At 36.6% G+C, this 24,496-nt stretch overlaps 1 protein-coding gene across 2 annotated transcripts in view; it reads left to right on the top strand.

Moving 5' to 3' along the window:
• TNKS2 (tankyrase 2) overlaps positions 1-24,496 on the top strand; it is a 63,361-nt gene that overhangs the window by 27,168 nt on the left and 11,697 nt on the right. The window contains exons 10-23 of one of the 2 annotated variants that reach the window (XM_013975069.2): positions 1,496-1,587; positions 1,676-1,754; positions 4,686-4,857; positions 6,887-6,966; positions 9,557-9,702; positions 10,409-10,574; positions 11,113-11,332; positions 14,281-14,390; positions 15,079-15,267; positions 17,325-17,577; positions 18,424-18,506; positions 19,119-19,239; positions 22,706-22,803; positions 23,638-23,712. In XM_013975069.2, coding sequence (XP_013830523.1) covers positions 1,496-1,587; positions 1,676-1,754; positions 4,686-4,857; positions 6,887-6,966; positions 9,557-9,702; positions 10,409-10,574; positions 11,113-11,332; positions 14,281-14,390; positions 15,079-15,267; positions 17,325-17,577; positions 18,424-18,506; positions 19,119-19,239; positions 22,706-22,803; positions 23,638-23,712 — 1,884 coding nt within the window. The remainder of the gene's footprint in view (positions 1-1,495; positions 1,588-1,675; positions 1,755-4,685; positions 4,858-6,886; positions 6,967-9,556; positions 9,703-10,408; positions 10,575-11,112; positions 11,333-14,280; positions 14,391-15,078; positions 15,268-17,324; positions 17,578-18,423; positions 18,507-19,118; positions 19,240-22,705; positions 22,804-23,637; positions 23,713-24,496) is intronic. The other variant, XM_018041467.1, reaches the window with a different exon arrangement.

Below are 24,496 nucleotides of genomic sequence, written 5' to 3'. Positions count from 1 at the left end.
CAGGGCATGAAGTTTATTTAGGAACCTATCTATAAAGCATTTTAGGCCTTTTTGCTACTTTACCAAAAAACAGAAATCCATGTTAAAAAAAAAAAAAACTGCATAGTTGCAGACTGATAAGAAATAACAGTGCAAAATTTAAATCATAACAGCATCAAGATGGTACAGGGGAATTTGGGAAAACTGACATGGGAAATTTGCCAGTCTGAAGAATTAATTCTACATTTTGTTTCCCCTTAAGCTTTCTGCTAATAAACTGCTCATTTTTGTAATTAGCCTTAGAATACAAGGAATTAACTGTTGGTAGACATTGTATTGCAGAGGCAGTGTCTTCTGAGTTTCGAGGTCCCAGGCCCTGCTGGTAAAAGGATGAGGCAGAAGAGAAAGGGTGCAATTTGAAATGGATAAGCTCAAGAATTCTTGAATAGAAACTATTTTCCGTTCTCTGTGCCATCTTGATAGATGTCCTGGGATGCTTATTCAAAACATACCAAAAGAGCTGTATTCACCAATTAGAAATGATGTTACTAAGGGCAAAGGAATGAGTTTGGTGATAGCAACAGTATCAGAATGAATCTGAAGCAAAGCCATGAAGATCAGATAAGCTTTATAATTAGCAACAAGTTAAAATCAGACACATTCATGTATACTGTGTTTAGAGGTATGTGCAAGTTACCGTGACAGTTATCCAGAAGTTTTATTCCATGAATTCTCAGGTTTCAGTTTTAACTTAACATTCATACATTGATTAAGTCATTCACTCACTGACATTTATTGAACACCTGTTGTGTATGAGTATAATCCTGGATGTTGGGGAGATAAAGATCTGCAACATGACCATGAGGGTTTTACTGGGTTTTTGACTGGCGAATCCCTGCCTCCTGTCTCCCTTCCTCCCTGATGCACATAGACATAGATCCTGAAGCCTCCAGGTCAGACTGTATCAGTTTCCGCCACCAATTTTACCAAACAGGTAATCCAAGGTCCTTATTCTGCTAGAGCGACTCCGAGAAAGAAATACCACCTAGTTTGTCAGCTGTTCCGGCAGTGTTTTTGCCAAGCAGAATCCAGAGCTGACAGACACTGTGCTATTTCTTCATTAGAGAAATTCCGACCTTTGGAGTGTTTTATTAACCTTTAAAAATAACATAAACACCATGCTCTTTGGGAACAGTTTTGAAAGGACTGTTGATCACAGTTTAAGGTTTTCATCACAGCAGTGGTAGCTTTTGCAGAGATATAGGGCAACTATAAAGCTTGATCAAAATATTTAATAACATATCATCTGGTAAATAGGATTTTCAGGCCCTGTCAGAATTTGGTAATCATAGCACGTTCTATCGAATAGAAAGTCTTTGAAGAGCAAAGTGAAGTCAAAAGTGAAACAAAGACATGAAATAACTAACATCTTGATTATTTTTGGTTGGAAACACGAATATTCTTAAAAAAGTCAGTTGTATAGTCCTTGATTAATGCTGCAATTTAAATTATCTAGCATTGTGCTGCCGCATCTCCATATCCCAAAAGAAAGCAAATATGTGAACTGTTGCTAAGAAAAGGAGCCAACATCAATGAAAAGACTAAAGAGTAAGTTTGCTTTTAATAATTAAAAATTATTGACTCTCTTGTTTTCTGGAAAATACATTCATTGTCCGGCTGACTTTTTCTCTTTAAGATTCTTGACTCCTCTGCACGTGGCTTCTGAGAAAGCTCATAACGATGTTGTCGAAGTAGTGGTGAAACATGAAGCAAAGGTATACTTCATTTTTGGTAATTTTTGGTAGTCCAGTGAGTTGTTTCTGATTTTGTAGATAAAATGCCTGATTTCCTAAACTATTTACTCTCTCCTAAGTATTAGTTTTTCCCTCAAAATAGTTCTGCAGATACTTTTTTCTGTATCTTTTTGCTAGAAAAATCTGTGGATTTACTCAAAGAAACATTATTCCTGTATATCCTTCCTTCACCCTTCCTGTTAATCACACCCCACTGGTCAAGTTATTCTTCTTTTTCTAACAGTAAACTCTTAAGAGTATCCCTAGCCAGACATATTTATTCTGGAATTCTCTTCTGGTATCTTCTGTTCCTTGCTTACCATGATGACTCCTATTATTTACCCCAGCCACAGTCTCTCTTACCCTCTGTTATTTCTGCCAGAGAACATGGAACAGAAGGAAATAAATTATTTAAATAAGTTGACTAAAAAGATAGCTCCTCACATTGTGAAGCTGCTATTCTATAGTTGACACTTGTACAAAAAGCATTTTTTAAAAAAATCAATCACAAAAGTCATTCACTCCAGAGCATTCAGGAGAGAAATGTTTTCTTTATAAGAGTTACACTTTTTATTAGGAGAATATTGTTTTTCTATTTATAGAAGTGGTATACTTAAGTTTAAAGTCAAGTTGATTCCACTGTGTTGGACACCGTAAGCTTAGATAATATCATATCAGCTGTACCTCCAAAAAAAGTTAAGTAGACTTAAAGAAGATAAAGCATTTTATTCATGGAATAGTTAGGTTTTCATCAAGGCTAAAAGTCACCATTTCTTACCCAGGAACTTTAAAAAAATGTTCTCAATAAACAATAAACATAGCATCCCAGATTGGAAGAGAGAACAGTCATTTAATTCAACCGTTTTCAGTTTTCTTAGCCACAGATCCTTGTCGTCTTCAAACAAAATCTTGGTAGAAATACATTATATAATAGAATTGAGCTGCTCTGATGGAGGGAGAAGAAAGAGATAGAGATCCCTTTACCCCTTGGGGGCCCCTGAGGCTCTTCTCTAAGTGAACTTTGCAGAACGGTTTTCTAAGCTGTCCTTTCTTGGGTTTCCACTCAAGGAACCACTTCAAATTCTTCAGTTTTTTTTTTAATGTTGCCTCCCAGTGTCCTAATTTCTCTCTTATTTGGGGGAATTCTTAATAATGTATAATTTCAATCTTTCCTATTGTAAAGTATTTAAAAAATAAAGTTTATTTCTGCTTGACTGCTTGGCATATCTCATTTGTCTGTCTGTTCTATAACTTTTTGTTGATTGCTTCTTTTCTTACATGTGGTGTGTTACTTGAAGACTATCTGGATGCATATTAAATTTGAGTTGCCTAACTCAGTGAAAAATCTTGGCTAGGGTGACCAACCATCCTAATCCTCAAACTGAGGGATTTCTGGGAACACAAGACTTTAAGTGCTAAGACCAGAAATATCCCAGCCAAACTAGGACAAGTTGGTCACCCTAATATTGACACAGAATGGCAACCAAATAAAGTTTTCAAGTGGATATAGTTCACATTTCAGTGAATGTGAGTTCATGAATAAATAGATAAGTTGCTCTGAGCATTTTAAGTTGATTTTTCTGATTCTGTAAGCATGGAGACTAGCTTTTTGTAGGTTAGTTTTAGAATTATTGAGACAGTCTTACTATATAATCCTGTTTAGATGTTCTCCAGTTCCATGAATGTGAATTGGATAGTGAGCGTCTCAAAACACACTAGTGGTCACATAATTACTGAGTAATTTTATTTTTCAGTTATGTTTTGAAGAATTATTTTCCAGGGTGGCAGGGGAGGGAGTTGGTAGGTTGGGAATGAGATAGAAGGTGATCTTTTTATTATTACTATGAAAATTTTCAAAAATACAGCCAAGTTGAGAGAGTTTTACAGAGTATAACTATATACTTGCTATATAAATTCTACCACTAGCTTTTTACCATATTGTTTCCTTACATGTCCATCAATTTTTCCCTCTTATCAGTATCATATTTTTTGATGCACTTCAAAGTAATTTGCAAGTTACTATATACATCTCCCTAAATTCTTTTAATAGGCATCAACTAGAGGTCAATATTTGTTCACCGTTTTTCTTTGGATGTGAATTTACATGCAATGAAATGTACAGCTCTTAAATGTACATTTACTGAATTTTGCCTAATGCAAACACCTGTGTAACCAAACCTCTTGAAGATAGAGAGCATAACCACATGGCAGAGACAGTGTCCCATCCAAGGCAGTCTCCTTGCCTAGAGGCAACAGCCATTTGGATTTTTTCTACGGTAGATTAATTTACCACTTTGGACCTTCATGTCCATGAGATTGTACAATATTCATTGACTCTTTTGTGTCAAACTTTTTTTCACTCAGGTTAATGTTTAGGCAATTCAGCAGTAACAATAATTCTTTTTATTGCTGAGAAGTATTCCATTGTGTGAATATACTGTAGTGTCTTTGTCTTTGTATAGATTGTATTTTAAATGATAAACAAGATAGAAGATTAAGCCAATAGAATACGTATTTTAATGCTAATTTAGTGTCTGACTTTGTTATCTGTTATCTCGGGGTTAGTCTCCACATTTCTGCACCTTAGTGATCCTTAAAAATATATGCATTAGACTTCCTAGGCAATGTCTGTAAATGTGATGAATCTATGAATGCTTTAATGGTAAACACAACTATTATTCAACATCTTAAACTTTTAATCCAAAATTGAGTCTCCTGATGTCAGCCTTCATGAATTGGTGAATTTGTACTCTAAATTTGAGAGAAAATACTTTCTTTGCCACTGGATAATAGTCTTTATAAGAGAATACTTGGGCATTTTTAAGTTAGTAACAAGTGTTGAACCTGAACCCATAATTAGAGCATTTAAAATTTTGTACCACAGGCTAATTTCCATTTTTTCTGATTGTTAAGGTTAATGCTCTGGATAATCTCGGTCAGACTTCTCTGCACAGAGCTGCACATTGTGGTCATCTGCAAACTTGCCGCTTACTCCTGAGCTATGGGTGTGATCCTAACATCATATCCCTTCAGGGCTTTACTGCCTTACAGATGGGAAATGAAAATGTGCAGCAACTTCTTCAAGGTATTGAATACTTCAGTGAAATTATTTTTTCAATTAACTTTTAAATTTTTTCATATATCATGTAGGAGTTGGTAGTAAAAAGAAAAATTTTCAAAATTATTGGCTGCTATTTCTTCTTGATCAGCTCATTATAGTCAGTGCCTCCATGTTGTTAAGTCTTTTTCCCAGTAGTGTTTGCTACTGATCTTTGGTGAGTAAATAGCTGGCTCTCAAGTTTTTATCTAGAAAGGTTTTAAGAGTGAGATGCAATAGTTGTTATTTCTTTTTAAAGAGAGGAAAACTGAAGAGGGTAGCTATCTCTTAGTAGAGCAACCAGAGCTATAAATAATACTCTTAGAGACCAGTCCTGCCTGTTCACTCCTCTAGATCCTTCACATAAGGCATATAGAATCTGTACACGGTAACCAACTATTTGACTTATGTTTGAATACACTGATATTCATTGCATTTTAAATTCAAATAAACTTACATTCAATATCTACACATTTGTCATAGGTTAAACATTTCAGCCTAGAATTCCAGTCCCTTCCGATTAAAGATAAATAAAAGAAATATGGTCCCATAATTTCAAAGTGTCTTTGCCTACATCTCTGTACTTTACTAGACATTAATAAAACCTCTTTGACACCTCAGAGCTCAAATGAGAAGAAATGTAACAGACCAAGTGTTTTGTACCTTTAATAAATAGTCCCCCTTGATGATTCTTATGCCTGTGGTTTAGAAGCCACGTTTTGAGAAAACACTGCTCGAATAGATGAAGGCAGATGAATAAGATCTCCTGGGAACTTCTAAAATTCTGAACTACAAGGCTGCTCTCAGAATTGCCCTTACTCTCCCATCTACCATGCGTGGGTTTCAGTGTCAGAGTTGAGGGTGATAGCGTTAGTTCTGTTCAGTTACCTGGTGATGGACGTTTACAGTCTTGCTGATTTTATGCTCCATGCTGTACATTACCTTTCCAGTGAGTTTCTTAAAGTGGAGTTTCTGAGTCAAGGTTAACATAATTGTTAAATCGTCTCCTAGAAAGGCTGTTATGTACCATTTTACATTCCTATTAATAGTTTATGACAGGACCTGTTTTCCTTGTCAGCCCCAGATATTATGATTCTTTATAATTTCCTTGGGTGAGTGTGTGTGAGTGATTGTGTGTATGTTTGTATTACAGAAGTAATAGGTGCTTTTTAAAATGCAAATTATAGAAGTATTGACAGTGTAACTCTTTCATTTGCTCTTTGTCCACTAATGGATGAAGGAAAAGCCCAGTATATCATTTTAATTTGCATTTCTAACGTGTATGCTGCAATATTTTTTCCAATTTTGTTCTTTGCCTATAATTTTGTTTAGTTTTATGCTGTTGTCTGACAGATATTTTTCCAAATCAGTTTTGGTTCTGCCTTTGATGTACTTGCTTTAGGATGCTTTTCTATTTCAAAATAAATATTCACCTATTTTTAAAAATATTTTTAAGGTTTAATTTTTCATATGTAGCATCTTTAACCCATCTGAAGTTTATTTGTTCTAAGATACAAGGTATATATTTTCTTCCTTTCTTACGAGATTTAAAATGAGCTATAAAACAGAGTTTCAGACCTGAAAATAACTTCACTTGTTTCTAATCCAACGTCTTTTGGAACAATCTGAGGCCCAGAAAGTTCAAATGACTTGTTCCAATTCAGATAGCTAGTCAATGGCAGAACCATGGGGAGATGTCTAGCTGTTGCTCTCCTTACTTAATACTTTGCCAGCAGTCACTGACTTCCTTATAGAGTGATCTTCTGTTACCTATTTTATATTCCATTATGTTGCCTAAATCTCATTTTATAGTTTTTATTCATACACATTTCACATATGTGATGTTTCCAAAAAATGTATACTGCTTTTCCCGTACTACTATGGAGATTTCCTACCTAATTGCCATCAAACTGTGAAAGGAACTTTACTCTGAGATAAGATGCCTCCCTTAAAACTTGGTCCCATCTTCCAAATAGAAGTTAATCACTCTTTCCTTCTCTTTTTTTTTTAATTTTAGAGGGTATCCCATTAGGTAATTCAGAAGCAGACAGACAGTTGCTGGAAGCTGCAAAGGCTGGAGATGTAGAAACTGTAAAAGTAAGACATGATCTTATGGTTTTTCTAAACATTGGGTTTTTATTTTGACAGTGTTTAATGAATCCGTACTGTTAAAATGAAAAAATCTAGTTATTTGTTCTGTTAAAATGAAAAAATCTAGTTATTTATATATGCACTGTTTTAAAAGGTAAATAATGTTAATTCTGCTCTGCAAATAAGGATCATTGAGTAACGAAAGAAACTTTAGTATCACACCCATCTCAGTAAATATATCACAGTTATAAATTTAGATAATGACGTGTTTATGGAAATGCATTTTGTTTACAGCATATTTCATGATTAAATAATTCTTTAATAAAACAATGTTAATTTCAATTTCCAAAGCTAGTAGGAGGGAAGAAGCCCTGTTGTGTCCTCCTCCCACAACAGACTTTCAAAAAAATGCTTGGTCCTATTTGAGGGATCATTGATAGGTAATAAGTTTTATTAAAAGCTAAAATTATTGATTTGATTCATGGCAGAAGTCTCCATTTGAAGCAGTTTCACTATATTTCTCTATGGTGTTCTTAATCCTGAGTAGACCTACCCCACAAAGTAAATTTTAGATTTCTTGAGAATGAAACGATGTGATTAATGGTCTCATCAGAACTTGAGCTCTGAGGATATTTATTCACTGCGCTTTCAAATCAAGAGATTTCTGAAAGTTGATTTTAAAAGTCCATGTGCTGTTTTCCTCCTGCTTTATCTGTGTAGATAGTACAGCCATCTCCAGGTAACTTCAGATTTCATTCAAGAAAAATGCTATTATGCAGTTTTATTATTTGACTTGTTTTGTAGTTATGTTCTCATGCCCTTAATTAGGAGGTTAATATGATATTGAAAGAGGGATTTTGTTTCTCTTACTGGCTAATGAATGACTTATAGAAAAACAAAGCACTCAAGTTAAGGTTAGTGAGCTGTTTGTTCTTGGAGGAAATGATAAGTTATGTTAGATGGGCAGGTGGAGTTAAAGTCAGGTAGCTGATTTTTATGTGTGTTGGGTGGAGGTGATGATAAATTGTAATGCTCATCCATTTACATATATTAAAGAGCATAAAACTATGTTCAGTACACCTACTATTAAAAACCAGACTTTGTTTTCATAAAGAGAAGACTGTAGGAAGAAACAGATGAAGTGAGGATGAGACTGGGTGCAGGAACTGTACTTAGAGAATGAAATAACGCCATTTAATTGAGGAGGACCTTCTTCTCTCCCTGTGATAGGCATTAGGCTGTAAGTCACTCACTGGAAGTTTATCTCCGTCAACCTTTCTGTTCCTTGTGCATCACTGAGACAGTGCCACCTGCATATTTCCCAGTGAACACTGAATTATGTGCTTGGCTGTGTTTGTTTACTGGTGAGCTGTCAGGCTAGGTACTTAGACACCGACTATTAGAGAACTTCTCTGAATGGACAAAATTAAACTTGAGAGCTAGGGAGTTAGAGTGGCCCGTGATAACTACTGAATCTAGCAGCAGCACTTTACACGTGTTGAAAATACTTACTCCCTAGAGCCGACTTCAGACCCACAAAACACCCTTTCTCGGTGATGGAACACGGAGTGTGTGTATCTAACAGGCTCTCATGTGGAAAGCCACTGAATAGCTTTATCAGACCTGTTATTAAACCCGTTGAGGTAAAACCACTGATCCTGGCTCCTTTGATTTATTAGGCTTAGCTTATCTCTGCTTTTAGGGTAAGCTAATAAAAAAGAGAAAGGATTTTTACTCATATTCTTTTATTCTAAAATATTCTTTTGACTTTTTTTTTAAACACCATGATTTATTATCTGCTGCTTTCTTTCCTCAGATATTCATACTTTTCATGCAAAATACCCTTGAGTATTTTGAGTGTTACAGCTTTTCTCAGCCAAGCTTCCTCATATAAACAACAACAACCAAAAAAACATAAAAACTTCAGAGGGACTTTTCTTAATTCTCCCAAGGATGGTACATAACCAATAGCATTCTATTAATTCATTCATTCCATATAGTACAGTATAATTCTCTAGGTGTAATTCCTTGACAGTCAGCATCAGCATCATATGGGAGCTTGTTAGAAATGCAACTTCTTAGGCCCAGCCCCAGACATCTGGAGACTGGACCCAATGTACATGAAAATTTGAGAACCACTGTTCTAGAACAGTACTCCTCAGACTTTTAATGTGCTTACAGATCACCTGGAGATCATGTCAGAATATAGATTCTGATTCAGTAGGTCGGAGAGTCTGAGAATCTTGAGTTTTTAACAAGTCCCCAGGTGATGCCAGTGCTTCTGTGATCCAGTGTGTCTGTATATATATTTGCCACAAAATGGATATTACTGTTGCTAACTGGTACTTACATTTCCTTTATGTAAATAGTAGTAATCGTAATAATAAAGTTTACCCACTAGCTCTAGCAAAAGAAGATGATTCCAGATAAGAGGACCAGAGGGATTGCCAATAAAGGACAAGATGAAATAAGAATAAATAGCAGAGTGTCTGAGAAATTTGATGAGAAGAAATAAATCAGGGATTTGAAATTTCTACTAGATGAATGAAAACAGTCAGAATATAGCATCATGTGTATACTGTGTTGCGTCCTACAGAAACTGTGTACTGTTCAGAGTGTCAACTGCAGAGACATTGAAGGGCGTCAGTCTACACCGCTCCATTTTGCAGCTGGCTATAATCGGGTGTCTGTGGTGGAATATCTGCTCCAACACGGAGCTGATGTGCACGCAAAAGATAAAGGGCAAGTACTAGCCATTGCTGTGGCCTTTCTGTGCCTTTATCTGACCTTCTTAGGAAAATCTGAAAACATTTTTATGAGATGGTGGTTCTTTTATTTTCAGAGAAGTCTGTTCTCCAACATTGGTTTAAATATACTTCTTAATTTCAGTTAAGATTTTATGATTTTTATGAAGTAGCATTTTTATGAAGACTTAGTTGCTTAATGCCTTGTTATTTTATGATAGCCAAGGAGAATGCAACAGTAGTGTGATACTGATTTTTAATGTAGTAAATATTTTAGTTTGCATTGAGGATACTTGATTTCTTCCAGTTTATATTAATTAAAAATAAAATACTTCTTGGGAATCCCCTGTTGGTTCAGTGGTTCTCACTGCCCTGGCCCCAGGTTCAGCTCAGTCCCTGGTGAGGGAACTAAAATCCCATAACTGATATCTGGCCAAAAGAGAAAAATAAATTAAAATATATAATTCTTACTCCTAGATATTGCAAAATAGATGCTTGTTATGTTCCCTGCAATTTTAACTATTTTAAAAATTTCCTCTCTGCCCCTGTCAAAGTAATTCCATTTCTGCTTACAATAAATTTATGTTCTATAAATTAAAATCAGTAAAATTTCTTGTGCAGTTCAGTAAATTTATCATCTTTGTGTAGTTATTTAAATTAAAATATATCTTTGTGTTGTGTTTTTTATTTAACTTTCATTTCAGAGGCCTTGTACCTCTGCACAATGCATGTTCTTATGGACATTACGAAGTTGCAGAACTTCTTGTTAAGCATGGAGCAGTAGTTAATGTAGCTGACTTATGGAAATTCACACCTTTACATGAAGCTGCCGCCAAAGGAAAATATGAAATTTGCAAACTTCTGCTTCAGGTATATTTAAGTATTTATGGACAGGGTATATAATGTAGAATATTATATTACTTGTAACTCCAAACTTTAATAGTAAAGGGATAGGAAGCAGAACTAAATCTGTATCTAGACTTCAGAATGAATGTCATAAACACTATAAGCCAGGTTTATTTAGCAATAATGAAACTGATAGTACGTTGGTATCTGCACTGGTACCAGTGTAGGTATTTTACAGTAAAAACAAAACTGTAGTTAAATTTATACTGTATACAAACACTGAAATGTTTATGAAAACTAAAAATAGCATATGTGAAAGGTAATTTTTAATGAAATACTTTGTTTCGAACGTAGTTTAAAATTTTGGTTATATTCTTGCATTATTAAAGCTCAGTAATATTTAAGTGTCTATTTTTTATTGTAATTTTTTGTGTATTAAGCATTATTAACAGTCCTGTTAACCTTTAAGGTAGAGTCTCTGTATAAAATAGATTGACTGTTTTCTCGTTATCCAAAGGCAAACTTAAGCCAAACCTTCCCTTTCTGTTTTTCACATGCCCAGCATGGTGCAGACCCCACAAAGAAAAACAGAGATGGAAATACTCCTTTGGATCTGGTTAAAGAAGGAGATACAGATATTCAAGATCTACTTAGGGGAGATGCAGCTTTATTGGATGCTGCCAAGAAAGGTTGTTTAGCCAGAGTAAAGAAATTGTCTTCACCAGATAATGTAAATTGCCGTGATACACAAGGCCGACATTCAACACCCTTACATTTAGCAGGTAGGTGAATGAAGTGTCACAGATTTAGGCTGGTACATCTAAAATTCATTTTACCTGAGTAAAATATTTCCTGTAAGTAAATTTGAAAGATTCGAATCAGGCGTCTTCTAATACCATTATACACTAGCGTGTTTGTACAGGCCCGTGTTCTCTTTCCTATAGCAGTTTAGTAAGAATAATTGAAAGAGGCTTTGCCAGTCTCCATGTGCTTTAGAGGAGAAGGCAATAGCACCCCACTCCAGTACTCTTGCCTGGAAAATCCCATGGGCGGAGGAGCCTGGTAGGCTGCAGTCCATGGGATCGCGAAGAGTCGGGCATGACTGAGCGACTTCCCTTTCACTTTTCACTTTCGTGCATTGGAGAGGAAATGGCAACCCACTCCAGTGTTCTTGCCAGGGACAGGGGATCTATGGGGTCACAGAGTGGGACACGACTGAAGTGACTTAGCAGCAGCAGCAACAGCAGCATGTACTTTAGAACCTTTATTCCAAGTCATCATGTTGTTTGAATCATCTTTGGTGAATGTGTTTTCACTGTAGAAGCTTTAAAAATATGCCTGCTTGAGTCAGCCTTCCTGATAGGAAGTTAAAATTTTCCATTCTTCTAATGATAGTTGTTAAATGGAAGCAGAAAAAAGTCTTTAGACTTCCAAAAGTTACATAAAATTCTTGTAATTTTTTGTATTAGTTTGTAAGGCCTGCCTTAACAGATTGCCACAGACTAGGTGGCTTAAACAACAAAAATGTATTTTCTCAGCTTTGGAAATGTTCGCAGGATCGGTTTTTTCTGAGGCCTCAGTCCGTGGCTTGCAGATGGCCACCTCTGTCTGAGTCCTCACATGGCCTTTTCTGTGTATATGTGCATCCCTGGTGTCTCTCTGTCCTGACTTCCTCCTCTTATAAGGACAGCAGTCATGCTGAATTAGGGCTGACCCTCAGGCCCTGTTCTAACGAATTACCTCTTAAAAGGCCTTGTCTTCAAGTACAGTCACATGCTAAGGTACTAATGATTAGGGCTTCACCATGGGAAATTGGGGGATATAGTTGAGTACCTAACTTTTGTTCTGAGTTTTCACCCATGAAACTGGCACAGTCTGTCTTTGTCTTCCCTGCGTGTAGTGCAGCACTGTGATTTCAGTACAGCTTTCTGAACTGCACTGGAGGTGCTAGCAGGACTTCCCTGGCAGTGTAGAGGTTAAGACTCTGTGCTTCCACTCCAGGGGCATGGGTTCAGTCCCAGATCAGAGAACTAAGATCCCACATGCCTCGTGGCCAAAAAATAGTAATAATTTTTAAATAAAAATTCATAAACCTTTAAAAAAAGAAGAAAAAGTTGCTAGGGAATGGGTCATTAAAAGCACTGAGCTTCCAGTCTTTTAGTGGAGTTGCATCATAGGCATGTTTGACCCATAGAGATTTATATAAATATACATGGTTTAAAGAGAGAAAAAAGGAATGTAGGTGTTTCTGCCACTTTGTGTAGTGTGGGAAGTACTCTTCTCTCACTTCCTTTCAGTCTCACATTGTGAGCAACTATGCTCCTAGGGAGTTTTTTTATTTTTTGGCCATGCCTGGTGTGGCATGCAGGATCTTAGTTTCCCAACCAGGTATCAAACCCAGGCCCCCTACAATGGAAGCACAGAGTCCCAGCCATTTGCACCAGCTAAATCCCATAAGAGACCATTTTAGTGTTTATGGTTTAGACCTGTAAATTATGACCCCGTGTGAGTTGGGACCCCACAGGCCAAGGGAAAGAATTACTCCATCTCTGTGTCTTGTAGAGCATTTTGGAAGTGATAAACCACAAATGCTAACAAAGTGAGGTAAGACTTTTCTTCCTCTGGCAATCAGGAGTTAGTAGTCCATGTAAGAGAAAATGTGGCCTGATCTCAGATTTGGATTGCGCTGTGCATAGTTATTTACATAGGCTTTGAATCTTTATGGTGGCTTATCTAGAACACTGAGTATTACTTTGTAAGTCTGTGTTATCTTTGTAAGTGACAAATACATTGTACACACAGAACGTTTCTCACTTATGTAGTATTACGCTTTGAGACATGGAAGGACTTTTGGATTTGGTGTATTTAGCTTATGGTAGCTTTTTTTCTTGATCTTACTGAAATTTTTTTTTTTTTTTTTTGCTTTAGATGTCTTAGCAAAAGGCTGAAAACTTCAGTAAAAGTGAATGAATTATATATTTTGAACTATTTTAAAGTTCCAAGTGATAGCTGATTTTATGTTGGCAAAGTTAAATTCCAGATTTGCTTTCAAACTATGATTATGTGTCAGATACAATATATCAATACATACTTTTTTTTTTTTTTATACCAAGAACACGTACTAAGATAGCTGTCGGTTCCCCAGATGACAGCTGGGCGATTGTAGTACATTTATAAAATACTCAGCCTTACTACTTCATGGCTTTAGCAGCAGTGGATTCTGCTGCCCATAGAGATATGTTCCCTTACATTCTCTCTGGCAAAAAGCATGTCTTTGTGATCTTCTGAGGAAGTGGGACCCCGAGACCCACTGATGTGTTGTCTTCTGCTCTGCCAGCCACTTCTGTTCCTAACTTCGTTTTCGTATGATTGGATGCCTTTTGCTTGCAGCCTTGAGACCATTTACCTGAGTTCAGGAAGTTGTATATACAATAATCATGAAGGCAGGGACTTTGGTAAGAAGGTATTAAAAGAAACGATTTAAGTAAATCAACCAATATAACTTTAGAATCTCAAAAAGAAATGAATTTCATCTCTGAAAACTTCCAACTTGAGACCAGTGGGCAATTTTTTTTCATAAGCCAAATCTTTAATAGATTCCATTGGAGAATTTCAGATTTCTATAAAATCTCTTATTTTAAAAATCCTATCTTTTAGAAATAGATATATACATATATGTAGCTATTTTTATATTAACAAGTAAAGTAATTTTACTTCTTTTCTAAACTAGCTGGTTATAATAATTTAGAAGTTGCGGAGTATCTCCTACAGCATGGAGCTGACGTGAATGCTCAGGACAAAGGAGGACTTATTCCTTTACACAATGCAGCATCTTATGGCGTAAGTTCTTTCATGTTAGCTTTTAAAATGTCGGAAGTTTTCTCAGTGAAAATCAGTATTACAATGCAAGGGAAATTTAGTTTGACTTTCTCGTTTTACAGAGAAGTAAATATGAGCGCTAAAGATTAAATAACTTCTAAGTTTCGATGCTCAGGCAGTTGTAGCTTGCTGGGAGCTTGCTGTGTAACATGGAACATTTTGTCTTTTGTTATTTTACCTTCCTTAGCACACATCTCTTATTTTCAGTGAGATGTTAGTGATTTTGTTTGTTTGCTGGTACCCAGAAAATCCACTGGGATTCATATAAATCTGTTGAGATCAGATGCATTGTTTCAGACTTATATTTAATAGCCTTGAATATTAATCATCAGTATTGACCATCTTCAGTTGATTAGTTAAGGAAGGCTGCAGGTTTATAAATTGATGTTTAGCAGTTATAACACTTAAATGAGATATTGTTTAAGTTCCATTAGTTTAGTTTCCTTCTGTGTAGTAGTAGTATCTATTTTCTAGATATTTTCTCAAGTTATATAAATATCTACTACTGTAATTTCTAATCAGTAGCCCATAAATTTTGATGGAGAAAAAACACAGTTTTTCATTTCTAGAGTATAGCTAGTGTCTTTTTAAGAACTACAATATAATAAAGTAATAATTCAGAGTATAACAGGTTCATTTTCTTTTACAGCATGTAGATGTAGCAGCTTTGCTAATAAAATATAACGCGTGTGTCAATGCTACGGACAAATGGGCTTTCACACCTTTGCACGAGGCAGCCCAGAAGGGACGAACACAGCTTTGTGCGTTATTGTTGGCCCATGGAGCTGATCCAACTCTTAAAAATCAGGAAGGACAAACACCTTTAGATTTAGTTTCAGTAAGTGATGGGATTTTTGAAAAATCTCAGTGCTTTCCTGACGTTTTGAAAATTCCCTTGGTGTATATATATATAAAATGTCATCATGGTGAATGTGGCAAAATCTGGCGTTTGGCTTGGTTTAAATTTTGGATCTCTTTGGTATTAAAATATAATAAGTAAATAGTAGAATTATCAGTTATTGTGAGCTGAGTACTTTTAGAAATGGGAGAAAGAAGTATAAGGTATACTGCTTACATTAGTTGGGAAACACGCAGGCAGGGCGCTTCATGAATGCCGTTCATGGGGCACAAGATAGTATGGGCCCAGGGGTCTTTATGAACTACCAGCTGGGAACAGTGCCTTCAGCATGCAGCTGCAGAGCCTGGTTTATAGAGATTTTCTTCCCTCCAAGTACTGTCTCATCTCAAAGGTTTTATTACATACCCCGCCAAAACCGTTCATGAAACAAGTTTGTTGCTCCAGTTTTCTGCGGGAAGTCCTTTTTCCGTTTCCTCTCCTGAGAAAATCCCTATAGGTGTCTTCATTGTGGCCTCCAGCCTCTGCTGTGGCCACTGTGACGCAGGTGCCTCTCTTGCCTCTGCCACTGGGGACACTGACCCCGAGCAGTAGAGGGAAAGGAAGAGGAAATTCTTCTTGAGATGGAGAAGGAGAGTCTGTCCTGCAGATTGCTTTCTACTGAGAGATTCCACGGTTGCAAGTTACATTGAGAAACTGAAATTTAGTTCAGCTGGTTGGATAGAATTTTCTAAGCAGGCTGACAGCTCAACTGTATTTGCAAGATTATTTCTTAAGGGAAATGTCCTTCCAGTTCCAAACTAACTTAGAAGTGAGCATTTTTAATTCAATCCACCCATGTGTTAGTCCACTAGATATAATTAAATGACATTGAAACAGGGTGCCCTAGAGAACATGCTTGGGCTTTAGAGTCCAACAGACCCGCCTTAGAATTTTAGCTCTACCACTTAACAGTTGTATGGTTTTGCAAGTTGCTTAACTTCAAAGCCTCAGTTACCTAATCTGTAAATGGAGGTAAAATGTATTTGGTTAATATGAGAATTAAATGAGGGGATGTACCTCATGCTCTCAGGTACATAAGAGGCATTCAATAAATTGTGCTATTATTATTTTTAAATGTTACATACCGACTATGAGTGTCATGGGAGTCCTCAGATTCAGGGAAAGAAGGTGAGGATTGAAAAGGCAGTATAAATGACAAGCCATGAAAACAAGTACTGATTTACTTCTTGCTAAGTGTTAATTACTTGATGTCTTAATTGAATATTGTAAAAGAATAGTTGTTGTTTAATTGCTAAGTCATGTCTGACACTTTTGGGACCCTGTGGACTATAGCCCACCAGGCTCCTCTGTCTATGGGATTTCCCAAGCAAGAATACTGGAGTGGGTTCCATTTCCTTCTCCAGGGGGTATTCCCAACCCAGGGATCGAATCCACGTCTCCTGCTTGCCAGGCTGATTCTTTACCACTGAGCCACCGAAAGAATAGTATTTGTTACTAATTAAATTAATATACCAGTAAATTTGGGGATTTTTTCCCATTCTGGCATATTTGATTAAAATTATATCCTTGTTCCCTACCCTTCCAAATGTTCTATTTTGAGAAACAAATATGTTGCTGAAATTTTTCCCAAAAAAATCAACCATCATTCTGTTTGCTAAACTTCTACATAGATCAAATTACTTCAGAATGCCTTTAAAAGTTTTCAAATCTATTTAAAGTTTATATTTCTAAAATTAATTTCAGTACTTTTCAATCATGATGTCTTAGGATTTTTTTTCTTGCTTTACCACATTTTACATTTTGATTTTGTATGCCTCAGAGTATATGTTCTATATTACGTTTTACATTTAATAACAGTTTAGCTGAATATCACTTATTTGCTTCACTTTTTAAAATAATCGTTTTTATATAAGCAATTGTAGTGCAAATCTGCTAGGGTTTTTTTCTTTTTTTTTTTTTAATGCATTCTGTTGGGTATAGTAGAGTTTTACAACCTACTTACTACGGATTTCCTCTCTCTCTGACATCTACTCCAGGCAGATGATGTCAGTGCTCTCCTGACAGCAGCCATGCCCCCTTCTGCTTTGCCTTCATGTTATAAACCTCAAGTGCTCAATGGCATGAGAAGCCCAGCAGCCACCACAGATGCTCTGTCTTCAGGTCCATCCAGCCCATCAAGCCTTTCTGCAGCCAGCAGTCTTGACAACTTAACTGGCAGTTTTTCTGAACTATCTTCAGTAGTCAGTTCAAGTGGAACAGAGGCTGCTTCCAGTTTGGAAAAAAAGGAGGGTAAGGCATTCAGCCGAAATAACTGATACTGGATTGCTGAAAAGTCATTTTTAATATTATTATTGGAGTTCTAATGAAACTTTCTCCCTCCCAAGTTCAGACTTGATGAGGTTCCAACCTTTTTGAAAGCTATAGAAGTCCTTTTGGTTGAGTACTATGCCTTTATTTATCTCTTCCAGTGTATTATAATTTTGAGTTTTTTTTATTTTTTGAAAAGGAACGGAATTCTGTGGTAGTCCAGTGATTAGGACTTGACATTTTCACTGCCATGGGCCTTGTTTCAGTCCCTAATCGGGTAACTAAGATCCCTCAAGCCACATGGTGCTGCCAAAAAAGGAAAAAAAAGACACGTATACCTACAGTCTCTTTACCTTAAGATAGGGAAACTTCGTTTTTACATTCAGATATAATTGACATATTATATTAGTTTAAGCTGTATGGAAACTTATTTTAAAGATACAATTAAAAATAAATTTTTTTTTTTTTTAAAGAAAAGATTTCTTTGTAACATGTGAGTGCCTCCTTGGTTAGCCCTTTCTAATGATGACATTTCATGCCTTTTTTCACTTTTTTTGGTGTGGCAGCACATGTATGGGCTCTTAGTTCCCTGACCAGGGATTGAACCTGTGCCCCCCTGCATTGGGAGTGCAGTCTTAACCACTGGATCCCCATTGAAGTCCTCTTTGTAATTTTGATACTAAGTTTAATATTATATTGTGATGGCTGTTACATTTTGTTTCATCTTTATATTCATTGTACATATAATATCACAAAACTTTGCTGTTCTAATGTTGATACACATTATTCCGATGTGAAATTCTGTGTTGTTGTTTTTTTTTTTCCCAGTTCCAGGAATAGATTTTAGCATAACTCAGTTTGTAAGAAATCTTGGGCTTGAACACCTAATGGATATATTTGAGCGAGAACAGGTAAGTACACGAGTTGTTTCACTTGGTTTGCTGTTTTGGGGAACCTTAAGGGAGAAATAGAAACTTTTGAAATGCCCTGAACAATTGAACATACTGAGGACTGAAAAGGATGTGTGTTTTTTTTAAGAACTGGAAATCAATCCCTCTTCTAATTTGGCTTGTTTTTTTCCCATTTAGTTTGTTGCTCTTGTTGTTTACTCACTGAGTCATGTTTAGTTTATTAGCACGTAAAAATTGTTTTTTGTGTGGTAACAAAATAGCTGTCTTGAGTAAATCTAGCTTATGCATTTCTTAAAGGTAAGTTATCCTTGACCTCAGTTTGTTCAATTCTCTTACATCAGTCACTACCCACTCTAAGCCTGACACATTGCTAACCACTTTGGGAAGCTATATAGATACACAAACTATATATCTGGGCTTTTCTTGAATAGTCCTAATTTAAGTTTTCTGCAACTTTTCAGTTTTAGTTTAATAGCTGGTATGCTTTCATTTCTATGTTGTGTTCAGAAGTCATTTGAAATAAATACATAAGTCTAATAACATTGTGAGAACACCAGTATGTGAATGTCTTCCAAACATAGTCTTCTAAACAGTTTTATTCTCTTTTGTAAGATCACATTGGATGTATTAGTTGAGATGGGACACAAGGAGTTGAAAGAGATTGGAATCAATGCTTATGGACATAGACACAAACTAATTAAAGGAGTTGAGAGACTTATCTCTGGACAACAAGGTATTTCATTTTAAGTCATTGCTATTGTCAGTTTAACAGCTTGTATTAAGGCAGCCCTCAACTTCCTAAAGGATAATTTTAAAATCTGTAATAGTCCACTTGATAAGAAGAGTACTAATGAGGATTCTGGAAACCTGGGGTCAAATCTTAAATCTGCCACTGTTAGGCTTTCTGAACTGCTACCGTTAACTCTGTGAACCTAAGTGAAGTGTCTGGGCCATTCAGAAATATGGGTGTTATTTTAGCTCTGAAGTTTTTTCTATTATTTCCATTCACTCATTTCTAAAGTTATTGTAGCTCAAAAATTATATGGTTCTAAAAGATCTGAAACTTGGATATCTCATATGGTAATATAATAGGTAACGGCTAGGTGCTCAGGCCTGCCCATAAAATAATGTTGTAAATCTTTTTTGCTGTAAATAGTTACATTTTAAACACTTACTGTAAAAGTACAAGGAAACAGTAATGTTGCAACTAAGGAAACGTAGTGAAACCAAGTTGAATAATATTTTATTTCTCTTGACTGTTGACACATAAGGAAAATGCAAATTGCATTTGTTCTGCAAATGTTCACGCTTCCTGTATATCAGGTCTTGGTATAAAAGTTGAGTTATTTTAGTTGTCAGACCACATTTTAAGTTTCTTGTTCAACTGAGGGAGTGATATACCCTGAGATTAGACATCCTATAATTGAAGACCTGGCTATACACCTGGGTTTAAAGACAAACCTCCATTAGCAAAACTGAGGGAATTTTGAGGAAAGGATGTATGCTATCCAGGATAGGGTCTATCTCTTAAACAAAAAGAGAACTTTGAAAGTTCTGTGATTCAAGCTAAGGAATGCTTTAAACTGAAATTCTGGATTGGGATTGATTAAAGGTAGACGCACTTTGTTTGCCTGATAGGAACTAGGGCAAAGCGTTTAAAATGTGAGATAGTCTTAGATATTGCTAGTATAGAAGACAAAATTTTATAAAGAAGAGGGCAGACTCAAGGCTTTTTGGAATGTTAGTATGAAGAGGAACTGGAACCCTCAGTTTTGGACTGCCATTGTGCCTCAACTAGAAAACACTGTGAATCTGGTAGGGAGGCAGTTAAGACTGTTTAAAGGCTCAGGAAACAATGATAGAAACAGATACACTGCCTCCAAGTGGCAGAGGTACGTCCCTCCCTGTCACCTTTGGCCCTCTGGTCATTCTGATGACATCCCGCTGCATTGAGTAGGAATTGATTCCTGCGTGGAGGAGAAACACCACAACAACACAGAATGACTGTGTCTGATCTAGCACATCAGGGTCACTTTTCTACATAAAGTTACCACCTGCCTTATCTTCATTTGCAGCTAGGAGTCTGTATAATACCAGCATTATACCCAGTTTGCAAATTAGAACCAGTGGCAGACTTCTGACTGTCTCTTACCTTGCTGACAGCCTTAGGTATTATTCAGTGCATCAAGTCAACAGATTACATGTTCTGATCTTTTAGCACTTATGAATATCTTCTTGGGGCATTCGAAGATGCCTTAGTCCAGTGTCTGTCACAGACTTTATTCTGTTAAGTGTTTTTCCTATAAAATGGCCTCCTCTGTACAGTTGCCATACTTCCTGTAGATATTATAATGCAGCCGTACCTATGCATTGTTATTAGGGTTTGGCATGTTTGTGATAGCTCTGTTGTTCAGACCAGAACAGAGCTCTTAGTCTCCAGAGGGAAACTGCCATGCATTAACCCGGCAGCAGAGGACTTACATGCAGAGCACATCACGTGAAGTGCCAGGCTGGATGAATCACAGGCTGCAATCAAGATTGCTGGGAGAAACGTGAGCAACCTCAGGTTGCAGGTGATACCAGTCTAATGGCAGAAAGTGAAGAGGAACTGAAGTGCCTCTTGATGAAGGTGAAAGAGAAGAGCGAAAAAGCTGGCTTAAAACTCAGCATTCAAAAAATGAAGATCATGGCATCCATTCCTATCACTTTATGGCAAATAGATGGGGAAAATGTGGAAACAGTGTCAGATTTCATTTTCTTGGGCTCCAGAATCACTATAGACAGTGACTGTAGTCATGAAAGTAAAAGACGCTTGCTCCTTGGAAGAATAACTATGACAGACCTAGACAGTGTATTAAAAAACAGAGACATTGCTTTGCCAGCAGAGGTGCCTATAGTCAGAGCTATGCTTTTTCCAGTAGTCATATATGAATGTGAAAGTTGGACTGTGAAGAAGGCTGAGTGCCAAAGAATTGATGCTTTCAAACTGCGGTGCTGGAGAAGACTCTTGAGTGTTCCTTGGACAGCAAGGAGATCAAACCTGTCAATCCTAAAGGAAGTCAACCCTGAATATTCATTGGAAGGAATGGTGCTGAAGCTGAAGCTCCAATACTTTGGCCACGTGATGCGAAGAGCTGACTCACTAGAAAAGACCCTGATGCTGGGAAAGATTGAAGGCAAGAGAAGGGGATGACAGAGGATGAGATGGTTGGATGGCATCACTGACTCAGTGTACATGAGTTTGAGCAAACCCCGGGAGAGGGAGATAGTGAAGGACAGGGGAGCCTGGCATGCTGCAGTCCATGGGTCACGCAGAGAGTCGGACACGACTTAGTGACTGAGCAACAGCAAAAGAGGACTCAAGTCCTACCTGAGAAAACAGTGAGCTCTGGAGATCTTGGAGATAACAGGGGAGTTGTGTTAACAGATACAACAAAGAAGTTAGAAAGGCCTGGGTAAGATTCCATTTTAAAAGCTTTTGTGAGAGTAAAAATACGAAAGTATATATGATCTTAACTGTTGACATTCAGAAAATAGGATAAATTCATTGCTGAAGTGAATATTATGGGTTAGAATAAGCATTCCATCATTTGTAAGCTTTATGACTTCTTATTCTTGGATAATTTAAAATTACCTGCGGCCATGCTAGTTTCTTCTCAGTTTTACAAAAAATAAAGGGACCAAATGCTGAAAGGGCTGCTTAGTTAATAAAGGAAATAATTTGCAGAAAAAATATGACACATATGAGATAAAGAATAGAGAGATTTTCGGAGCTTTTCTCACAAAACCCTTATGACTTGTAAGGTCAAAAAAATAGTCATCTAAATGCAGTGTAATTTTCTGGTTTGGATCCTGGAAAAGTAAAAGAACATTAGTGGGGAAAAACTGGTGAAATTCAAACAAAGTCTGTAATTTACTCAATTTTGATAAGTGTGCTGTGATTGTATAAAATGGGAACATTAATGTTCCTGATGGTGACTTTAGAGAGTGGAGTGAGGGCACATAGGAACTCCCAGTGCTCTCAGCTTTCCTATAAATTTAAACTGTCCCAAAATAAAAAACTTGTAAGAACTAGTAATAAGCATCAGATAAATCGGGTGGCTGTATTGGGTTGATGTTTATTGTGGGCTGGAGGCAGGGAGGAGGGTTCTGGCAAGTTGTTTTTTTTTTTTTTTTAACCTTTGAATTTCATTTGATAGGTCTTAACCCATACTTAACTCTGAACACCTCTGGAAGTGGAACAATTCTCATTGATCTGTCTGCTGAAGATAAAGAGTTTCAGTCTGTGGAGGAAGAGGTATGTTCATACACCATATAAATGTTGGGTCAGCAGCTGAATTTCCAGAAGTTCCCAGCTCTATTTGAACATGTGTGTAGCAGGAGTTTTTAATTGTCCTTCACTCGACCACCTGAAAACTTACAAAATCAGCATCTAAAATACACTGTCTCAGTAAGCTTTAATTCTGATGATTTGGTTCAGCATTTCAATTAATATACTACAGAATTCTGTTGGAGAAGAGGTGGCTAATATTCCCTTCCTTCATGAAGGCAGTTGCAAAGCCCTGTATCTTAGACAAGACCCAGAACATGTGGATGCTGCTTATCTAGGAAATGTTTTTCTAACTTTCTTTCCATAAAACTGTTGTATCCACCAAAGTCTTAAAATGGCGCCCTGCGCTTTGAAGAACATCATACCCTATATGTGTGAGCTGAGCACAGAGATACAAAGTTCAGTGAGGCTTAGTTCTAAATCTCAGGGAACTCCAACTCTCAGTAAAATATAAATTGTGCTTGATGAGAGCAAAACGAATGAGAACAAATAAGTCATTGTTCTGTTTTGTTTGTTAGCATGTCAGCTGCTTGGCTTTGCGTGTTTGGCTCACCTGTGCATTTGCTTGTTTCCTTTTGTTCCAGTAGTTTGCATTATATAATTTTCACCTGTAGGTATTTCTGGATTGATTGTATCAACTATGCACTGTCTCTTGAAAGTAGTATAGAACTCATTCCTTAAACAACAAAAGTAGTAAAACCCTAATTTGTCTTAAGAGTCATATGAGTCAAGAACCATGTTCCCTAAATCAGAAAAGACATACAAGCTAATGCACATCTTTCTGAAATGTGTTTCCATCAGATGCAGAGTACAGTCCGAGAGCACAGAGATGGAGGGCACGCAGGTGGGATCTTCAACAGATACAATATTCTCAAGGTAATAAGTTAGTGAAAATAAAGTTCACTGTGACCATAGTTTTTAAAAGCCTGAAACCATGATTAACTTTCATAAGAACATCATCTGTCCAGCCCAGTAAATCTTTCGCATGGCATCAGGGATATTTTGGGAAAGAAAATCTTTGGCAGGTTAAGATCCTCAAATCTCTGTATTAACCACTAATTCAGCCTCTGTTGAACATATTTAAATTTAGAGATTATGCTTTAAATAATCTCTAAACTTAAAGATTACTTAAGTTTAATCTTTAAACTTAAATAAGTTTAAATGGCAAGATACATGATTATCTTAACTGTTCACATTCAACAAATATGACATTCATAGCTGAATTAAGGAATCTATTATGGATTAGAATAAGCATTCCATTGTTAGTAAGCTTTATGACTTCTCATTCTTGGATGATAAATCCTGTGGGCTTAGGATTTTAAATATGGACACTACTATTAAGGTACTCTTGCTGACTTTTTTCAGTACTTTGGAATTTTTTATGGCTCATGGAAGGGCTCCCATCTTTACAGTTACACCGTGGTTTGCTTGTTTCTAGTCTGCCCTAACTGTGTCTCTTCCAGGTCTCTGTGAGTCCTCACACATAATACCACTTTTGGTGATTTCAGTAGTGCTCCCTCTGTACCTTCCACCTTTCCAGAAATAGTCTTTTAAAAACACATGTTAAAGAGAGTGCTGGCTCTTATTAATATCAGGTACTCTTCTCAGGGCCTTTTCAGCTTTGCTAATTTGCTTGGTGTTTTTAAAAGCTGTATGGCAA

Source organism: Capra hircus, chromosome 26 (genome assembly GCF_001704415.2).
Source record: "Capra hircus breed San Clemente chromosome 26, ASM170441v1, whole genome shotgun sequence".
NCBI lineage: Eukaryota > Metazoa > Chordata > Mammalia > Artiodactyla > Bovidae > Capra > Capra hircus.
This window is presented reverse-complemented; position numbering and strand designations above follow the sequence as displayed.